Source organism: Pecten maximus, chromosome 12 (assembly GCF_902652985.1).
Source record: "Pecten maximus chromosome 12, xPecMax1.1, whole genome shotgun sequence".
In the NCBI taxonomy this organism is placed as follows: Eukaryota; Metazoa; Mollusca; class Bivalvia; order Pectinida; family Pectinidae; genus Pecten; species Pecten maximus.
The window spans coordinates 40,166,265-40,187,436 of record NC_047026.1 but is presented as its reverse complement, the minus strand read 5'-3'; the positions used below and the strand labels follow the sequence as shown (position 1 = coordinate 40,187,436).

Below are 21,172 nucleotides of genomic sequence, written 5' to 3'. Positions count from 1 at the left end.
AATAATACACACCGTAACTGATCAAATGAAAGAAGGCGGCCATTTTAAGTTGTAAAAAGATTGTAGGAGGAAAAAACAAAGATGGCAAATGTTTAGGAGACGACAAACTAAAAGGTAATGGTTTTAACATAAATCTATTTTTATTTGTGTCTGTTGTAGTACTGTTTTCAACCGATCCGTTTCCTTATGCAAAGGAATTCGAGCCAGTCGCTGACACAGTAGTCTACTGTCAAGCTGGAACGGCTGTCGGCCATAGCAGGTGTTTTTCATTGGTTATTAGATACGCTTCGGGGGGTTTTCTGTGTGCGTTAATTATGAATTCTCATTGAAACTAAATTGAAACTGATGCCTGATTAGTACTTGTAGTTATCCGCACACTTATTTTGAGACTTTTAGATAATCAGTCTTAACTTAAATGTGATGAAATAAATATATTATACAGTTCTGAACCGTTTATACAGTATCGCACCACTTAATTAGATCTGTAATGCCCAGTATTTATATCATTCAAACCGTAAAGAAATTCAAAAATTATGTTTAAACTTTGGTGATAATCGGTTATGCGCTATGAAGTGTATTTTAGTAGCCTTGCAATGGCTTCCATTTGAATTTAAATCCCTTCAGGCACTATGTGATGTCTACTAAAATCTACCATTTGTCACTCAATGAATGTGATTTTAAACCTGTTAATAGCCTTCATTCAAACTGTTTATGGTGTATTTATGTGAAATTTTCAAATACTGAATGAAAGGACTTCAGTAAATGGTACAGAGGTTGTAGCATATCCAAATGATTAGATCTAGCTTTGATGAAAACACTGCTGGACTGACTTGAGGGCTGGCTGTCAGTTTCTATCATCGGGGATGTAAACCAGATGTAAACTCATCATGATGGACATATACGTGTACTAGATTTTGTACTCTACATAATAAAATTGGTAGTAATGTTACAGATTGTGTTAAGAGAATTACAATGTTCTATATGTATAATCATCCAATCTACATTTGCTTCAAATTTTTACTGGTACATTGTGAATACTCCAGGCTGTGAATTTAAAGATAAATGTTGCAATTCTCAGAAGCTATAATGGTATTGCTGGTATTGGCATGTTAAAACAGTATTATATATAACGGTGATAATGAGTAAATTGAAGACTGGTCACTTCAAAGAGTGTTATGTTGAAGGAAGATGCATGTATCCTAAACTAGACAGGTGTGTGACCTGACTCATCATGTGGTCGTGAATGTTTTGGTAATCTTCATCAACAAACTTCAGATATTGAAATCATTCTGGATTTGTTTTTTTAACAAACATGCTCTAGTTCAAAATAAAGCGTGATAAGTTAAAATAACTTGTTTTGCAGTGGTTGTAAAATATATAAAGTTTACGTTTTACAAGTAAAATTTTTGTGGACCTGTACGACTGAACTTGTAATGATGATTATTGCAAGATGTAGCTGGATAATGACCTTTATATAGTTACAGGTAGCTAGTATACATCTGTCTATAAATATTGGTATGTTTGAAACATCCTTTATCATTTGACATACATAAGTTTTTGTCGAATTGTTTTTAATCTTTTATCTTTTAGCAGGCTAGTTAATTTGTTTTGAAAAATGTTCACATGAACTTTTTAAAAATGTCTAGTCCTTAAAGCTTGGTATTGATAAAAAGAAAAAAACAATCATACCAGACTGTTTTACACGATAAACAGATATTTTTAAAATGTGAACTATTTTGTGTGAAATAGTCTTGTCTTTACAGTATCTCCTGTCTGTCCTGAAATACTGTATAAAGGATTTCAGCAATTTTCTATGTTTTTGTTAACTTTTACTTTGTATTAGAAGTTAAATTACATATTTATTGCAGCCATGAAAGATTTATTGATTTTAAATTCTTTGATTTCTAATTGCTTCTCCTGTATCAGAAAAGGGTATGAGGACATTCTTGTTTTAGTTGTAAATGATTTTATAGGATTTGGAAATGTAAAGATACTTGTTTATAGTCTCATCAGTTATTCAGTTTATACAGTAAACACTTCTTTTTCAAAAGGAAAATATCTTTGTTTATTTTCAATTCCTCCAGGCAATTAACTCTTATCATAAATTACTTCCCAATGTCTGCAGCAGAAGCAAGTGGCTCAGCTATGGAGTTGATGTCCCTGGTCGCTCTGATAAAATAAACACTTATTCTGATATAAATGAAATTCACAGACATTAGGCTGTGGTTAATGGTTTCTGTTAGCATCATGTGGAAAACTGAGGAACATTACAGCTAATTTCCTTCACATTAGTTCTGGTGTTGACACATAACCAATGGTTCCATTGGGAAAGGTGTCAGCTCATAATTAATTGTGAATCCTGGTGTTGAAAACTCCCTTACCCAACATTGATGACCAGGACCTCATGCCTTCAACTATTGACCCTACTTAAAAGTGTCAGACTGCTGTTCAAACCATCCCTGTCCTTTTGTTTTCCAATATAACCCCATCACCTATAGGCATTGTTAGCTAATTATTACCCTAAAGTAGGTGGCACCTTCCCTCAAAGGCCAAAACTTTAGTGTATGGTCCAAGCCAAGCATGTCCTATTGTCTACCAATGGTGTCTCCTCACCTTTCTATTGTCTGGTAATTATTACCTGTAAATAAGGTGGCAGATGTGCTCAAAGTGCTCTGGATAAAAACAAAAACTCACCTCAATACCAGATTTACTTAAAAAGTCAATGCCAGTTACAATTTTATATAAATCTGATATATGTTCAATAAGGTTGTCACAGATGCTTATATATACAAATTTTCGACATTGGAAGTCATTTTCAGTTTGTGATTTGACCAAGCATCATTTGACCTTATACTTTAATGAAACAATGGCCATTGATACAGAAGTTCCAGAACAAAGATGCCCAACAGATTTGAAGATTTGGGCAAAGAGAGCAAAGAAATATTATAGTTTTAGAGAGTCCAGTTGCAGAAAAGGTATTGCTGTAGATATTTTCTTTGCTTTATCTACCTGAATTTAATGTGGTCTAATGTACCTGGTAAATACATTTAAAACTTTAATAATAATATTTTAGGAACATGTTCAGTTAGATGTTTTATATATTTCTTCAAATCAACATTTTTCTAATTTTTGAAATATTCCTAATCATAGATACGAAAGATTAGTAATAATTTTTCTGCTCTGCTAAAGGTAAAATTTCATTTAATCGTGTGACAAACAGAAGACTTGCAATCTGTTGTGTTAAAAATTAGTTAAAATTACATGCTGTCATCCACAATAATATCATGGTATCAACTGGTACACATTGTGTCTTCAATACGCCCCTAATTACGTGAAGATCCCCAAGACATCCTCTCTTAAATAATAGTGTATGAGTGGACAAGGAGTACTCCTAATTAGGTTTACAGAATGGTCTGGACAAATTTGGAGAGTGATTTGGTTATGCAAATACAAAAGATAGGGTATATCAGCGATTAATGAAACATTGCCATTACCCTGTCATATTGGTATTTGACAGTACTGTGACTAACCAGTTTGAAAAGCGAAATTGATAAATAAATAAGAAATGAATTCATCACTGATCTGTAAAACATTGATTGTCCCCAATTTAGGGCAAGAAACATTCATTCATTCATATCTTGACCCCAAACTTGCCAAAGTTATTTTTGAAATCACCCATCAGACAAAGCTAAATTCTCTTCCATGCTAAACTTTATTATACGATACTGAAGTTGTACAATCTGCAAAAAAAAATATTTATCTTCATTTGTTTTGAGATTTTAAAACTTGTATTGTCTAAATTGTTTTTTTTTCATCAATATTTACATTATTCTAAATAACCATCTAACTTATAGGCCAAGTTAAAATCAAAATGCAAGGTTCTACAAAGAGAATGCTGCTTGATTTTGAAATTCATCAACTGGCAGACATACTTTTGTTGTGGTAGTATACCAAAGATATATTATCATGTCTAAAAGACAGACATTATGATTCCACTTGGGTGATCAAACACCTGCAATAAACATTTATAGGAAGGAGCATTAACAATGTCGGGAGGTGAGGTGGACTCTAAATTTCAGTTTACTGGCTTGCTAGGTGTTAAGTGAGATTTATACTGGGTCATCTTGACCAGTTAGTTGACACCAAGGACATTGGAAATAACTGACCCATCTATTGTGATGAGGTGATAATAGACATCCTGGATGTTCCAAAACACAAGTGGGCCCCCTATGAGGCTCACGCAGGAATTGACACCGCTGTGTCAGTAATAAACAGACCAGGGGTAACTAACCACTAGGTCCCAGTGGACCAATCAGAAGACAGCTGTGACAGTCCTGTGAAACCTAGTGGTAGTGTTATGGGGGGCTGGTGAGGTTTCATTTAGCAACTGATGTAGCTGATGGCATCTTCATAAACAGGCCTCAGGTTGTTGTTGTGTGTACTCTAGTTAATACAAGATGTTTCCTGTGGATGGTGAAGATTTCACATTGAAGGAAAATCGGAATTATTTCTTTTTCACATCATTTGAAGGTATATGCTTATGTGAGTATATATTAAACTATATATCTTCATATTAAACAGCAAAACACATTCTTTGGGAGGAAAAAATGTGGGGAGGGAAAGACCAATTTTTGTGATTACCAATAATAAATTAGATATGATTAGATATGAGAATTTAAAAATGTCAAAAACCTGTCTCAATTTTTTTTTATGTAGAAAAAATACAACTGGAATAGTTGTTCAATTTTGCATTGGTTATATGATATACACAGGTTCATTTGTATTTAGTCTGATAGATATTGCATGAATCAACAAATCCATAAACGTGTCTATATTTATGATATATATAGTAATGGGACTCATTGTTGTCCCCAGTGGAATACAAATGTCACATTAGTTCAGGTGTCAATTGTTGGTGACAATGGCCCCAACTAGTGACTTTCTCAGCCCCAGGGGTCAGGATACATGGTCACAAAATGGATTAGGGACTCAATACTAGGGGATTAGAAGGTCATATTTTATGCTTGTTATGAGGTTAATTTTTAGGAAACAAGTTTTTACTTAGTCAAAAGATCATATGTTTTGACATGTGTCATTTTGTTTTTGGTAGTTTATTTTTTAGTTGGGAGGGGGTAGCAGATTGTTTTTTTAAAGAATTAATATTAATTCTTTTTATTTTTAATTTGTTAAATGTACTGTTTAAAGCTGACAGCATGTGGTGTCTGGTCAGATTGTTAATTATCATTTATGATTCACTATAAACAAATTCATAAATTTGATTAGGTGTTAAATGTCTGAAAAGCAGTACCATATTTATTGGAGATGGATGAAATGGCATACCGTAGTTGACATTTTCTATCAAGTTCTAATAGATACGGTTGGACTAATTTATACATAGTTATTGCTGCTCTTTATTGGTAATCTGAATTTCTTTTTACATTTTTTGTTCCATCTGACAAAAGTATCCATAAAACAAGATAATTATGTTACTGTTCTGGCACCAAAACCAGTTTCATTAATATTTCACTTTAAATTTTTGCATTAAAATCCATTCCTAAAAAAGTTATAGAATTGCTTGCCGTCATCCATGACATGTTTGCAGTATATTCAGATGGAATGATGTGCATAGACAAATTTGTGGAACACATGATGCAAAACAAAATGTTCACATTTCAATTTCCTGAATTGGGGGTAAAGTTGAATTTCATCCATTCAGACAATGATAGATGGTCATAAATCATTGTCAGGAGCTGGAAAGGAGACACTTGACTCATATTTGAACAAGTTTTATTTTCATTTTGGACATAGGTCAATCCTGTTTGTTTTGATGGGGTAAGTGTTACTCCATTGTTACAAGGTGTCATTTCATGATACATAGATTTTATCAGCTCACTTTAACCTGGGCCTTATTGCAGTGAATAGGACCAGACCACCAATCCTATTGTCCAAGTCCTGAGCCTTATCAAGGTCTCCCTGGGAGCTATAAAAGTACATGTTCTGCTGTCAATGCTAACACTACAGTCATTGTTTTAACTCCCTAGGTTTTTATCTCAACACCTGAGCTATCTATAAGTTACATGGCTTCCAGGCTTAAACCCTACCTGGATTCTGGCTTTTTTCTGTCACAAGTGTCAACTTTTTCCCAATGATGGCTATGGCAGGCCAACTAGGATGTCCTCATTCCCAAAGTTGTCCTGTCTTTAATTGTATGGTCTGTGATTGATGGAGAGGCCTTAGAATTTGATTCTATGATAATCAAGTAATTTCTAATCTCTTCCTCCTTTGGACCAGTGATATTTGAAAGTCTGACCCCAGCATGACATTTGAATCCCCTAGATTATAATGTCAGCCTGAACATACCTTATCAGAAACATGAATTGTCTGCAAGGAATATATCTGTACCATGATGCCTAGCTTTTCTGATTGTGTCAAGTACTTGGTGGATTAAATGTTGATAGTGAAAGTACAGGGATTATTACTCCAAACTACTTTTGGGGATCACATTATTTCATTAAAAAACTAAAATCAGCATATGAAAATATTTGATTTTTTTTTTAAATTTTAATCATGCAGATTAACTTTATCTGTTAATATTTTTGATAATATATATAACTCGTGAACGTTTTCTGCATGAACCATCGTTATACAATCTTGCTCAATTCTATGATTAAACATTAACATTTTTTAGCCTTTAACCAATCATAAAAGTAATACTAAATATTGAAGTTCAAGTTTGAATAAATGGGTTTTTAATCTATACACTACTTCTATTTAAAAAAAATTAAGCTGTTGAGTGCTTTCAATTAAAGCTCAGTTTCACATGCATTGTCAGTCTTCATCTGTCATTAACAAGGGGAGAATTCTACCCTGAGAGCTGCCTATTTCTATATATACTATATATTGCTGTATTTTTGTTAATTTCGTGACTAATTAAAATAGAAATTGTGGACAAAGGAACTCAACTGATTAATAACCAGACTTTTCTAAATTTTATGGCCCCAATATCAGCACCAAGTACTTCACATTTTAGGAGCTAGTCTACTAAATGGCCCTTAGGGACCCAGACATCATTAATAACAGTTCCCCCCATGAGGAGCTGGGTGGTCACTTTTATAGCTGTAGTGCTAACTGGAGACTTCCTCTTGTTCTAATGACATGGTAATGACCTATATCCTGACCAGTGTCCAGTTTGCTCCATATTGAATCACTAATTGACAATCAGGTAGTCTATGCAGGCTCTAGCTTGTGACCATTGTCCTTGACAAGTGAGAAAAAGTGAATTTTGACAAAAGATTGGGGTACAATGTGATTTTATTGACCAACTATGTTTTTACTTGGCAACACTTGGTCATGTCCAGAGCAACATTGTTGGTGGTTTGGAAGAATAAAAAAAAAAACTGACATTTTGTTGTTATAAGGATTTACATGAGTATTAGAAATTGCCCACAAACTGCTACTGAACTTGCCTGTATTCTTAGCTTTCTGATAGGTTCAAGCTTGTAGGCTTGGGGAATCAACATTTTCAAGGTAGAACAAATACAATTGTAGGTGTAAACACTTACCACCTGTATTGGTACCAGTGAATGTAATAACAACAAACAGAAGCTTAGTTTATTTATCTAATTATAAAAACAATGTTGGAAGGGAAAGGTGTTGTTTCAAGGAAATCATTACAACAACTGTCTAATGCATTGATAAACATTGTGTTTGGTTTGAAAGTTTACACATTTCTGTCAATGATATTGTCGGTCCGAAAGTGTTCAGGTCACTTATTTTATGACAACTCTTACAAAGAATTGTAAAAAGTAAATTAAGGCACCAGGTGGCCAGTTTATAAAAATGTACCTTTGTTACTTACTGTTTATTTCATCATTTTTTATGTTGATTTGATTATAAATTTTGTGTTTGATCTTTTTGTTTGTTGAAATCTTCTTCTTCCGTTAAGGGATTAAACTCTTTAGAAAAGAGAGCAATACATCCCTCCTGGGCACATGTTCAGAAAGTTTATAGCAACATTTTTTTTTTCTTTTCAAACGGTAAATAACATGTACAATTTAAAAGAAGAGGATAGTCGTTTGTTAATTATGGAGACTGATGGAAGTGTTTTACTAGTCTGGTTTTGAAAGAAGAGAGAGAGTTGCTATCTATATTACTTATGATTGTTTTACAGCAGAATGAGCTATTTAAATTATAGTCTTTATTTTAATCCATTTTGGCATTCAATATAAAAAGCGCATTCTGCTTTAAAGCATGTAATGTTCTAAAGATATAATCCAAATTATCTCATTTTTGCACACTCTTACGTAATGATAACGAACTATAGAAACAAATAAATAACAATGGCATAATAAGTGTTTGTATAAAGCGGTAGGTGGTGTGGGCTCCTGGTGTCCTATATTGTAATGTCTCAACTTCTTGTCCCATTTTGGCACACAAAACTGTAAATGAAGTATTCACACCTCACAATATAAGTCCTCATGGTCAGTCTCAGCAGGGGGCCACGTTTGTAAAGAAATTGTTCACAAACAAGTTTTTTTTTCTCTCGTTACTTTAGTTCGTTAGCCTCAGTCCAATTTCTGAATGAATTGATAATTTTTATGTCAAGTAGCAATCAGCTGAAAAGAATTGTCTTGGTGCTTTGGACAATGTCTTTGAAGTACTTAAATCTAACATCAACTAGTCTATATGGTAACCTGGGTGTATAAAAATCTAACATCAACTAGTCTATATGGTAATCTGGGTGTATAAAACTAATTACTACCTGTTAATCAGGAAATTTGGTTCTATTTTCAAAGATGTGTCATGTTGTTACTATTCAAGGCTTTTCTTCACTTCATCAAGAACAATATTATCAACAACGCTTGGAAACGTTCAGGTAAACATTTGTAGATTTTACAGGTGTCCTTTGTAGTATCATTACTACAAATCATCATCATATGATCAACATCTTTGTATATGAATAAAAAATCTTTGTCCAATGATCTTGTTTCTGGGCTATGAAATTAAAGTTCTTGATGTCAGACTCGCATACTTCGGTTTACAGGGTACATGTAAGGGGGAACAGTTTTTGTTTTGTTGTTATAAGACTCGCAACCATTAAAGATCAGGGAAAGAAACAGAATCACAGAAAATGTTTGCTTCAGCAGTGAATTTAGGAGGAAAAGCTTGAATTTTTTTTTACTGCTGAAATAGTCACCATACTGCTGAAATAGTCACCATACTGCTGAAATAGTCACCATACTGCTGAAATCGTCACCATACTTCTGAAATCGTCACCATACTGCGGAAATAGTCACCATACTCTGAAATAATGCATTTGGTTTTACTTTTTGCTTGAGAGGGGAACTTAATTACGTTGTCACCCCAGCATCAGCGTATGTTTCCAAATGTTAAGTTTTTGGTGCAAGTGTTGAAATGCATCAATGAACTCCTTTATAATTGTACTAGAGTTCTAATATTTAGTTTCAGTGTTGCTATGAGGGTTGACTATTACTATCTTGAGTTGGAATGAATCATTTTTTGTTCACTAAACTGGAAATTTATAGGAAAGGACTAATATAGGCTGAGCCTGTTGTCCAATCCCTTTTGCCAACACCAATTCTGTACGATATTCAATGTAAATTTATACTTGTTGTAATTGTGTTGACAATAAAATATTTTGAAATTGAATCATTTTTTGGGAAAAGTCTGGGGTTTTTTAACCGTTTTAGACTTTGACTTTTATAGCAGATCTAATGTCAGAATTTTGGCTCAAGAGTTGAAAGGCACCAGTAAACTCCTTTAGAAGTGTACAGTGGTAATATGTCCATTTTACCTTTAAGTAAAAAAACTGCAATTTTTTTTTTTTAAATATCGGTACATGTAGTATGTACATTTATTGAAATATCAATTCCACTCCCTAATTTTAATGTGAGGTATAGTGATATACAATATAGATTTTTCCAAAGCAACCATGCTGAGGATTCCAGTTTGTGAACCCCCTAATTCTAGTGTCAGGAGTAGTGATATACAATATATATTCCAGTTTGTGAACTCGCCCCCTAATTGTAATGTAAGGTATATAGAGGTACAACAAGTGGTTTGTTGGATATGGAAATTATGTCCCTTTTACAAAATATTAAGTCGGATTTTGACATATAATTCCACCGCTGATTTATCATCAGGATCATCATTCCACATATACAGGTGGTCTAGTGCACATGCTGAATAATGGTTCACTGCAGCAAACATTTTCTTTTGTATACTTTATGAATCTTGTATCCTTATCTTGATTTCTGATATTATAAATTGTCTCCGAATTTGATATAATCCTACTTACCCACTTCTCTGATTACACCCTGGTAGAACCTTATGTAGTAGTTTGATTAGCTTTCAGTTATTGTGGTATTGGGAAGATGATATATATGTAGATTGAGGGGACATTTTTGCTGACAACAAACAACTCAGATCTAGCTCTAATAAATTCTATTTTCAAAGTCAACAATTTTATCTGGTCAGCTGATCTCATAATCTAGGGTTAATAGTTGTCCTTCATGTAGAAAATCCTGTTTTTATTGACAAAAAACAATGTCATCTACAACAAAACACAGGTAGGAGATGAAAGTGGAGTCCCTTATACCTCACAACAGGAGATACTGGAATTAAGCAATAATCATGATGATTTTATGTCTTCTGAGTGGAAGGGTGACTTTGAAGTCCTAGCCTCAGTCCCCAGGCATTGTATTGGCTGGTAAGACTGTCTTGAGATTTGTTTTGCTTCACTGGTCTCTTGGAAAGATAATGCCTGTTTTAGTGCCTACAAGCCTAAGGATATAGAAAAACACAGCAGAGCAGGTATGGGGTGGTGAGCTGGCTACTAAATAAGCAATGGTCAAGACTTTAGCCACAGGTCATTTTTCTTGGTTAGGTAATGTTTTGTTTACCCACTAGCTTTTGTTGGGGTATCAAGATTTTATAAAAACCTGTTGGCTTTTGGAAGTATCATCAGTATGCTAAAAGTTTCCAGTTGATACAGGAGTGGACGGTCAGTATTTGTAAGGTGACCTTCAGCTGGACAGGTGTTCCTTAGTGGGTTTACTAACCAGACACTTCCTGAGCTTGTTTAGTCAGCTGAAAACTCACAGTTGACATTTTGTTGAGACAGTGTGGTGTTTTCCTTTACAAGTCAAAGTCCGAGGTACTGCCAACAGTTGGATATATTCATCTGAATGGAAATTATCTGAACATTTTGGATTTACAATTTGATATACTTGGATGTTATGATGGAAACTAATAAGAAGAAAGTGTTGATGGTTTTGCCACAAAGCAGAACAAAACCAAATTTGCATCATATGCCCTCATTTTCGAACATTTTCTCCCCATACTCGGATGTTATGTCTCCGTGCGCTGGATACCATACTCCGGTGTTTCCACAAACGCCAACAAGAAGCATCCTGTGTGAGTTGATTGTTGATATATACCATTAATACCCTATTTTTAAATGATAATCTATAAACTGTGTTACTATCTCTTAAAAATATATAAAAAACAGTAGTAAACTTTGTTAATATAATTACATGAAGAAATGCTAGCTAAGTTAAGTATTTGTACTTTTTAGTGCCTTACAGATGCACAAATGTATGGGAATAGAATTGTGATGGAGGACAGAAAAATTGTGTAGATGATAGAGGCACTGTTACAGCATCCTTTGTCACATTGATGATGTTGGTAACTTTAAAAAGAAATCGAAATGATAACAAAGTTTGGGTGATAGGAGTTTTAGGGTATTGATATGCTATAACGGCAACATTATGGATCTCTTAAGTCCAGGTCCTGATGTAAAATATCGGGGCGTGGTTTTCGTATGGGTATTTTATGAATGTGATTCTTGATTAGGTTATTGTTTGCATGTCGGAGAATCTTTTAAATTTCCATGCTTCAAATGGCTTAAATGCAAACCCTATCAAGTAAATATAATTTGTTTGCTCGGCTTAAGGTGTTGGGAACAAATTGGGCGCTTACAGGGATATACATGTATAGATCATTAGGTAACTATTACAAAGATTTAATAAAGAGAAGTTAATCAGGAGCCACAATATAAATCTAATTTCATTTCAAAATATTTTTTTCAATCAAGCATTTGAATTAATTTACATACAATATTTCATAATAGAGATAGAATTTAGATATAAAAATGGATTGAACAACAGGCTAAGCCTATACAGGTCCTTAAAATTAATCTAATGTGATACTATTTATTCTATGTTATTAATTCAATATTAAATTTGGTTCTAAGAACATAAGCATCAATGGAACAAAAACAAATTGGCAAATGGCTGGTAGAACAATAATGTGTTGTAATTACAATTATATTCGTAAGTGTCACTCATACCGGTTTGTCTATCGGTCATTGTCTTTAAACCAGGTGTTCCATTGAACATTATTACTGATGAAATCAGATTAAAACATACTTGTAAAGAAAGCAGATACAATGAGTAAAACAATCCATTCAAGTTTAAAGAATGATATGCGCAAATAAGAGCAAATACATTATATTTTTTATTACTGAAATTTCTAATTTCCCATTAATGTCATTGAGTCCTGTGACAAGAGATTGATGCTGTTTTATAGCATGGACATTTTGTATAATGTTACAAGACTTAACAACAAATATATCAAGATAACAAAAAATTATGTAAGCTTCTGGAAAAAGTTGAATATGACATATCATCCCTGCTTGTCAGAACAATGATTGTGATTGTTCATGTAGCCAAGAGCCAGGTTTGACTGGTCCTTGGGCTTATAGTGGTCAGTGGTGGTCAGGCTCTGGTCATTTATCAGCTTGACAAGGACATGTAACATGATTACTGACCATGGCAGGCATTATCCATGGTCAATGAATCACCCTGGTATAATTAATCGGACCAAGGCCAGGGTCATGAAAAAAAATTGGTGTGAAATTCTGGAAAATCTGAATTTAATGGTTTAGGAGGTTTTCTTCCCTTGTGAATTAAAATAGATCAACAGTTCAATAGTTTATTCTACCTAAAGTCTTAAAAATGAATAGTGTGTGTGGTGGGGTTTTTTTCAAAGTAACAAACATGTTTTGAGAGTAGATTGGGATTTAAAAAAAAAAAAAAAAAGTAAAAAAAAAACTAATTGCAGTGTGACCATAAAATGGATTGTTAGCTCTTTTGAAGAAGTCATGATTAAAGATTTAATACAAAACAAAAGGTTTATCTTTAAAAAAGTGGACTTTTTAGAAGAATATTTTAAAATTAATGAATACCACAAAAAAAAAAAATCCAAACCCTGAAATTTGTTCTACTTAATATAATTAATTATTAATGAAAAACCATTATTGTTAACTTTACAGAACATTCACCAAAGCGATATAAAATGTTACAGATTGTATAGGGAATTATTGATCCAGTCAAAGATGTAATATTAATGATCTGTAGTAGTTGTGCTACAGAAATATAAACCTACCATCTGCTGAATCAAAGGACTTAAATCTCCCAGCTGTCTGAAGCAGACTTATGTGATTTCCCCATTAAACATTTGGAACAATCCCTCCATTCTCTATAGTATTAGATACAGTAGAATGTACACTGTCTCTGTAGGGGAAGACAGGTGTCCATCATGTGCCCTCATTCATGTAAAATTTTGGCTTTCATCATCAGCTGTGCCAATTATACTTGTGTTGATTCCATTACACTCATTTTCCAATCACAAAAGATTTCCTTGCTTCATAATCAATACTTATGGATTTTATATGACTGATTTGGACACAAAAGTTTTGAGGGGCATTCCTTTGATCAGTAGTAGTTGGTAGCTATCCAGCGAGGAGAGATGGATTTAGTTTGTCTTTATTCCGGTTGTTGATGTTCTCCTATGACAGGTATGTGTCTCTGTAATAATGATGACGGATACTCATTGGGAAATACAGGATTAATTTCTATGTGGTAGGTTAGGAGATGCTTCAACAAAAATGTGATTTGATACCGTAAACTCTACCCTGCGTAGACATCCATTATGGATATGCTTGGTTTGACTTTCAGAATTTAATTTGTATGTGGGAGGTTAAGAGATGTCTCAACACAAATTATTATTTAATACGGTAAATTGTTTATTACCTATATATTTGTAGACATTAGGTAAATTGTTCATGTAGACATCAGAAATTACAGCACATGCTTGATTAAATTTGGTTCCTTAATTCTACAAGAAATGTTTTCTTCTAAAATAAATATTTTTATCGTCATGATGAAGTGATTTTTTTCAGTAATTATTGAATATATGGATTGATCGAAAATCATTTTAGGAAAAATTTATTTCAATTAATTCTCAGAAATGAGTTTCTATCATTCAACAGATTAATTACCCTTTTACTTGTGTCATGGTTTAAGTTGATCAGTACAGCTGTCTATTGTAACAATATAAGATACTTTATACCTGGTCTTTACTAGTATAAAATAAAATATCTGTTCCCCTAGAGACCAGAACATGTAATTAAACTGGAGTACCTCCCAGGAGATTAAATGTCAAACTCTGGCCACTGATGTAACCCCTAGCCAGCAATGACCATGAAATTAACATGTTCTGGAGAAGGGTTTGGCTGCATGGTTTCTGATGTTCCCAGTAGATTAGCCTCTGGTTAAAATTCTGATCACTGTAGAACATGCACTTATCCTTGGGCAATGGGTGGTCATTGTTTACTCAGTAATTTTCTACACTGAGAGAGCTGGTCATCAAAGAGCCCTTACTCTATCTTGTGCATACATCTACTGGTCAAACCTGTGTAATTATGTTAGACCCCCACAATAGGGAGATATGGAGCCTGATCAGTCCCCATGGCCATATGTCTTTTGTCCAGCTGGTCAGTTCTGAGCCGAGTCTGTGTTAAAATGACTGTAAAACTGGTCTTTATTGAGGTCTGGGTGTGATAGGCAGGATTTTATTATACCTTGACTGTCTGGTTTAACTTGCTTTTATATAAAATGTAGATATCAGATTTCTGTAACAACTTTATCTCATCACATCATCGGTTTATATAGATTTTATCATAAGTATATTTACATTTCAGTGGAAATGAATTCAGGCTTTGAAAAATGATTCATTTTGAACCTTTGTATGTGAAATAATTAATCTAAATTTTGATATGTATGTGAAATAATTGATTTAGATTATGATTTGTATGTGAGATAATTAATTTGAATTATGATTTTTAAACTGATTTTTGACACAGTATATTGAATGCTGCCACTAGTTCCAGATTGATAATTAAGTGTTGGTACATTACACCTCTATGGTACATATAACACAGGGTAGATTGGACATTATCTGTTTGGCCAGCCTCTAGTGTCTTTATCACTGCCCTCATTAGCACCAGGCTGTAAAGCAGTGCTGGGAATCATTACATCACATCCCTGACTGGGATCAAGGTCTATCTTATCACAGGGACTGTTGGAGAGGAGGTGATGATAAGTGGACATTTTATCCTTACCCACTGTTTATATTGCCTCCAAAGGAAGTTGTGATGAGGAACAGTTTATCGCCCTTTATAAAAGTAGAAGGTGACATTCATATAGACACCAGTGTTCTTATAGTCAATACTGCTGATAAATGATCTTTTGGGACATGGATGTGCTCCTATCAGAAACTGATCATTGGATTCACTATAATCTGGGAAAGGTGACTGGGTTAATAATTAAGTTGCTTGTTTGGTGGAACGAATGTTGTTGTTTTTTTTTGCATGTTATTTTTTTCTTCCCAAAGGAGAATTCCTTGATTTATCTTTTCATATTTGGTGTTTTTGTATGTTCACAGCCTATGACATGTCTACTCCAATTGTGCGCCGTCGTCAGTCCGAGGCTGAGAAGAATGTTAACCGTCTCCGGAACTGTATGCCAGAAAAGTTCTCTACCCTAGTCAAGATGCATTTATCATTTCTACTTGATCTGGATGGCACAAAACTTGAAGAAATGTTCCTTGACACAGCTGATAAACACGAGATCTCCAAACGAAAACCGTCCACACCATTCTCAAAGAAAAAAGGTACAGGAGATACACTGTGTATATATATGTTTTATAGAATAAAATGCATGTTCAGATAAAAGAGAAATGGTAAAAAGATGTTAATCTGGGCAGGAAAGAATTCATCATAAAAGTATGCTATCATTTGCGGAATATCAATTGCAATATATTGCAATAATAGAAGAAAATTGCAGAAGATATCTTGCACATTTTTAAAAGGCAATTTTATTTTTATGGCCTTTACTAAATATGTATTTTTTCTTTTGTAATTTAGAAAAACATCAACCCCAACCAAATTTGTTTGGTGCTGCACTAACCCAGGACAACGTATCACAGATTTACCAGCTCATTGACTTCCTAGGCAGACCAGACAGTATGTACAGTATCTAGATATATTCAAGTTACTTAGTCATTTACTATTGCAAAATAATGATGGAGCATTATGTATCCAGTAGCTGATTATGTACTGATATATGAAAATCTAAGATCTTAAATGATTAGATTGACAGATATATGGAATTAACAAGTTGAAATGATATTTCTGAATTGAAAATTTTTAATTCAGCAAATAAAAAAGAACAATGTTAATTTTTTATTATCATTTTTAGATATCAGAACAGAAGGTCTGTTCAGGAAGACAGGAAATTTTGCACGTCAGAGATTGTTGAAGGAGTGGCTTATAAATGGAACTGATCTTGGTCTTGATCATGGAACATTCTCACCACACGACTGTGCCACCGTTCTGAAGAATTTCCTTGGGGAACTGCCTGAGCCCCTACTAACAGAAAAACACTACCAGGCACATCTCCAAGTGACCAGTAAGTATAAACTTCTGTTATATTTGGCAGGGAGTATACAGATTATTAAATTATACTATATATGGCAAGGTCACTGTACACAAATTCTGACAATTCTACCCTGCTTATATAATAAAGCACATTTGCTCTGATAAAGATTACTATTAGCAATATTTTCAGTTGATCATAATTGAAAATAAATGAGATTACTTTCAGTTAACAATACTTTTAATTGAATATCAATTAAAAAATTTCAGCAACAAAAAAATCTTTAAACAATGATCATACTGGTGCAAAAAATGAGTAAAATAGAGCCATCTGCTTAAGAAGCAAATTTAGTGAAATTATTTAATGCTGTATTTTGCTGCAGACTTGGCATATGAATACTTTCTTTCACCAATGAAATATATCGAAACACTGTATTGCTGTTCTGGTCCTTGACACACATTTAACTGGCCATTTTTGTTCCAGATATGGGTAAGTCACCAGTGCTAGAGAAAGAGAAGTTGCGTGCACGAAGTAAACAGATCAAGACACTACAGCTGCTGTTCCTTCTACTCCCCCGTAACAATGTGCTGCTCCTCGAGTGTCTCATCGACCTCTTACATCGTGTAACCAAAGTGTCAGAGAACATGATGACCGCATCATCTCTTGGCACTGTGTTTGCTCCCCATCTCCTCTGTCCACGAAAGGTAGGCCTGGTTACTGTCCTGTCAGTGTAAATGTTAAAAAATGTCAATTTTATTTATTTTTCAACAATTGTCAGTGAGCCTTTGGCTGTTCTTTAATTTTATTTTGAAATGCATTAAGACAAACATCTTTCTTGTGTTATTTTGGTAAATTTCAATAGTGTAATTTTTCCTGTTTTTCTATGAACAGTTGTCCCCAGAGGAACTTCAGATTATCTCCCCTGTCATCACACAAGCTGCTTCCTTCATGATTGAGAGTGGAACACAGATATTCAAGGTTCCAAGGGAGCTAGCCGCCGACATTGCCAACTTCTGGCGGGAGATGGAGGATCCTAACAAGCTCATCTTTGACCCAGTGGAAGAACAGGAAAACACACACAGCAACCTCCCCAGTGCTAAGAAAAAGTACGGCAGCACTCAGGCAATTAACACCGTCATTGCCTTCGCCGACAGGAAGTCATCCAGTGACTCAGACAGCAATCAAGATACACAGGTGGCGCTAGCGCAGCTTTATGCACATGTACAGAGCATGCCTGATTCCTCTAAGAAGAAGAAACTTTTAAAGCAGGTACGACTGCACTCATTGACTTTTTGAATAATGTTCATAAATTGTAATATTATTTTAATATGGCACACATGATAATTAAGATGAGTTATAAAAGCAAATAAGCTATTGTATTCTTCCTCAATCCTGTTGAAATTGAAAAGTTTGAAATTTAAATATATTATTTTCGCTGTTCAAGTTATAATTATTTGGAAGGTATTGTGCAAGCTATATAGATTCATCCTAACAAAATCATTGAGGAAATTGCGCATAAGCATGATTTTAATTTGTCATGATTTTCATGAAAGACTTATTTGTATTTCAGTTTAATCGTGCTTCACAAATTCAACACCCAACCAACACACCGTCCGCCACCAAGTCAAAACACACAAGGAGTCGTACATTTGGATCACAGATCAAGAAACACTTCCCAAGTTTCAACAAACATAAGCGACAGGGTTCGAGTGAAACATCGACCTTGACCTCCGAACTTCCATGGTCCATGACCTCTACCATCAACATAGACACAATGGATGACAGTGTATTTGGCACGCCTGGTCCGAAAACGAGAAAATCGGTAATTATTTGTTTCTAACCTAAAAGTGCAGGAACAGGAGGTCATTTATTGTCAACAAAATTTTATTATGAATTTATTGAAATGTTAAATATTTTTCTTTTCCATAAAATATGCTGAAATGTTTTATCTTTTGTATCCCTTTCTCCTAAGATCAATCTTTACAATCTTAAATACCTTGCAAGGCAGAAGATATCAATATTTCATTCAAGGGTAAAAATGTTTTTACAAAATGCAAAATCATAAATTTCTATTTTTAATTTCAGTTCAATAATGGAAGTCCTGCTGTCCATATAGTCGATATGCAGAAATCTCCCGAAACACGTCGCAAACCAAGAAAGAGGTTGAGTAGCGAGGGAAGTGATGGAAGTATCCCCGATAAAAGGCCGACCCCTGACATGCTACCGTCTACAGAAAATGAGATTGATTATATTGTGAAAAAACATCCGGAGAGACGGTTGTGTCCCTGCACCACCCCCGATCGTGTTGGCAAACCTATAGCTATGGTTTCTCCCATCACACACTCGCCAATATCACAGTCTGTCAGAAACGTACCTCCTCTTATGCAGGTAATTATGATATTATATTGAAATTATTTGTTATTCTTTAAAAACATTGGAAGCTAATTAATAAAAATCTCTGAACATTGATTTCAAAATATTATTTCAATTTTGTTGTAAGTAAATGACATTAAAAATATGAAATAGGGGATGAACCAAATAATCATTGATAAATATGTATAAGTGGGTAAAACCCTGTCATTTCATTTAAAGAAGAACATTTTGATATTGACTACATATTAATATCTTATATTTTGTTGTTTCAGAAAAATGTCATGACTCCACGATCACGAGCGCCTTTGTTATTGTTACAGTCTCCCAATCTGACATCGCGGGAAAGCCTGTTGTGAGGAACAACCTTTCTTCCCTATAATTCATCTCTGGACTGAGATTTCTTTTTATTTGGACTGGTCTATTGTTGCCTATAGGGATAACATTATTCCGCATCAGTGCTATGATAGGGTTCAAATGCCTCAATCCAGTCAAGGGAGGCAACTGGAGACAAGAAATGCAATAGTGCTGTTATGGTTGAAGTGCTGTTAAATGATATTATGTAATTATGTCTGAATATGATTTGTAAATTGAGTTGTACAGAAGAATTTGTTGCTTTAGTCAGTAGATACATACTGTATAGATTACGACGCCTAGCGTATAAATGTGTCCTAAAGAAAGAGATATAAAGCTATATATAGATTTGTATATGTTGCTGGCTAATTACCACAGCAGATATTTCCAATACAATGTGTGAAAAGATATGAATAGGAAAAATCACCAGTGAGACTTAAGGAAAATAAAGAGATATATTTCAAATAGAGCTTAAACTGTAAAAGTTTCATTGTAATGGAAATATTTAGTGTGAAAATTGGTCCTTTTTGTTGTGAATTGCTTCATGTGATACATAGATTTTTATTTTCTAAAACTGAAGGAGATTGACGTAAATTATTTTGTTTCTGAAAAGACAAGATTCATCAAAATGTATTTCTTGTTCATCAGAGACACATACTGATTTTTTTCTCACTGTTGGAAAACTTTATTTTGTTTCATCAGATGTGGTGTTCATGAATTAAGACCTGTAGATAGAATTGAATATGGTTTAATTTCAGGTATTGATAACATTGATTGTATACAGTGAACACAATGTTGTTGTTTAGTGCTGTTTAACAGTTTGAGAGTTGTTGACTGTTGATGAAGAATTTTGTCAGTTTGTCTGGCTATCAATTATTGTATATTACTACAACCTACACACCAGACTGCACTTTTGCAGACAACTCCAATAATTCAATGCTAATTGTCACATGATACAAAGAACATACCGTATTAGTTACTATGTTTATATCCTAAAATTTGATTTCTCTACCTACTTAGGTATTTCTTAATTCAAAGATATTTAATATTAAGATGATATAATATTTATGATTAGTCAAATGTTAAAGTAAAAATTGTAAAGCATACTATTAAATTATTAATTTAATCTGGAAAGAATATTTAATTTTGAAGTTAGGGTCACAATGCTTATACATGTAATCATATTGGGTCACAATGCTTATACATATAATCATATTGCATGAATATATAATCACAATTAACCATATTATTTATGTTCAATGTAAAGCATATTATACTTTTAAACAATTTAAGATTTTATTTGATAAAGATAAAACAAAAAAGGTAATTTTGAATATTGTACTTCGTGACTTACCCAAACCCACCGATTCTAGTAAATAATAATAAAAAAAAAATGGCCATCTTAACATCAAGTTTTCTGAGATTTGGTAATTTCTCCAATTATTTTTCACACTGGTGCCATATGAACACAGATGACTTGACAGTAAGAATACTTAATAAAAAATATTTACCACAGTAAAATTTAACCCTGTACAGATATAATCCTCGGAATTAACATAAACTACATACCAAATACTCATGGTCTAGTCAAGAACTCAACAGAGAGCCTTTTCTGTATTTCCTTTTCTTCTTTCCTTTTCCTATTGCTA

At 33.7% G+C, this 21,172-nt stretch overlaps 1 protein-coding gene across 6 annotated transcripts; it reads left to right on the top strand.

Annotated features, from left to right (window-relative positions):
* The first annotated feature begins 13 nt into the window (after positions 1 to 13).
* LOC117340065 (rho GTPase-activating protein 19-like) lies at positions 14 to 21,027 on the top strand. Of its 6 annotated transcripts, none has more exons than XM_033901838.1 (9): positions 14 to 114; positions 15,808 to 16,035; positions 16,289 to 16,387; positions 16,623 to 16,832; positions 17,283 to 17,503; positions 17,691 to 18,068; positions 18,370 to 18,621; positions 18,885 to 19,187; positions 19,445 to 21,027. In XM_033901838.1, exons 2-9 carry the CDS (start codon positions 15,816 to 15,818, stop codon positions 19,526 to 19,528), a joined length of 1,767 nt encoding a protein of 588 aa, XP_033757729.1. In that variant the 5' UTR covers positions 14 to 114; positions 15,808 to 15,815; the 3' UTR covers positions 19,529 to 21,027. The 6 variants fall into 6 exon arrangements, with proteins under 6 accessions (XP_033757729.1, XP_033757725.1, XP_033757727.1 ...); XM_033901834.1 differs by lacking the exon at positions 14 to 114 and adding an exon at positions 2,852 to 2,975; XM_033901836.1 differs by lacking the exon at positions 14 to 114 and adding an exon at positions 4,386 to 4,542.
* The last annotated feature ends 145 nt before the right edge of the window (positions 21,028 to 21,172 follow it).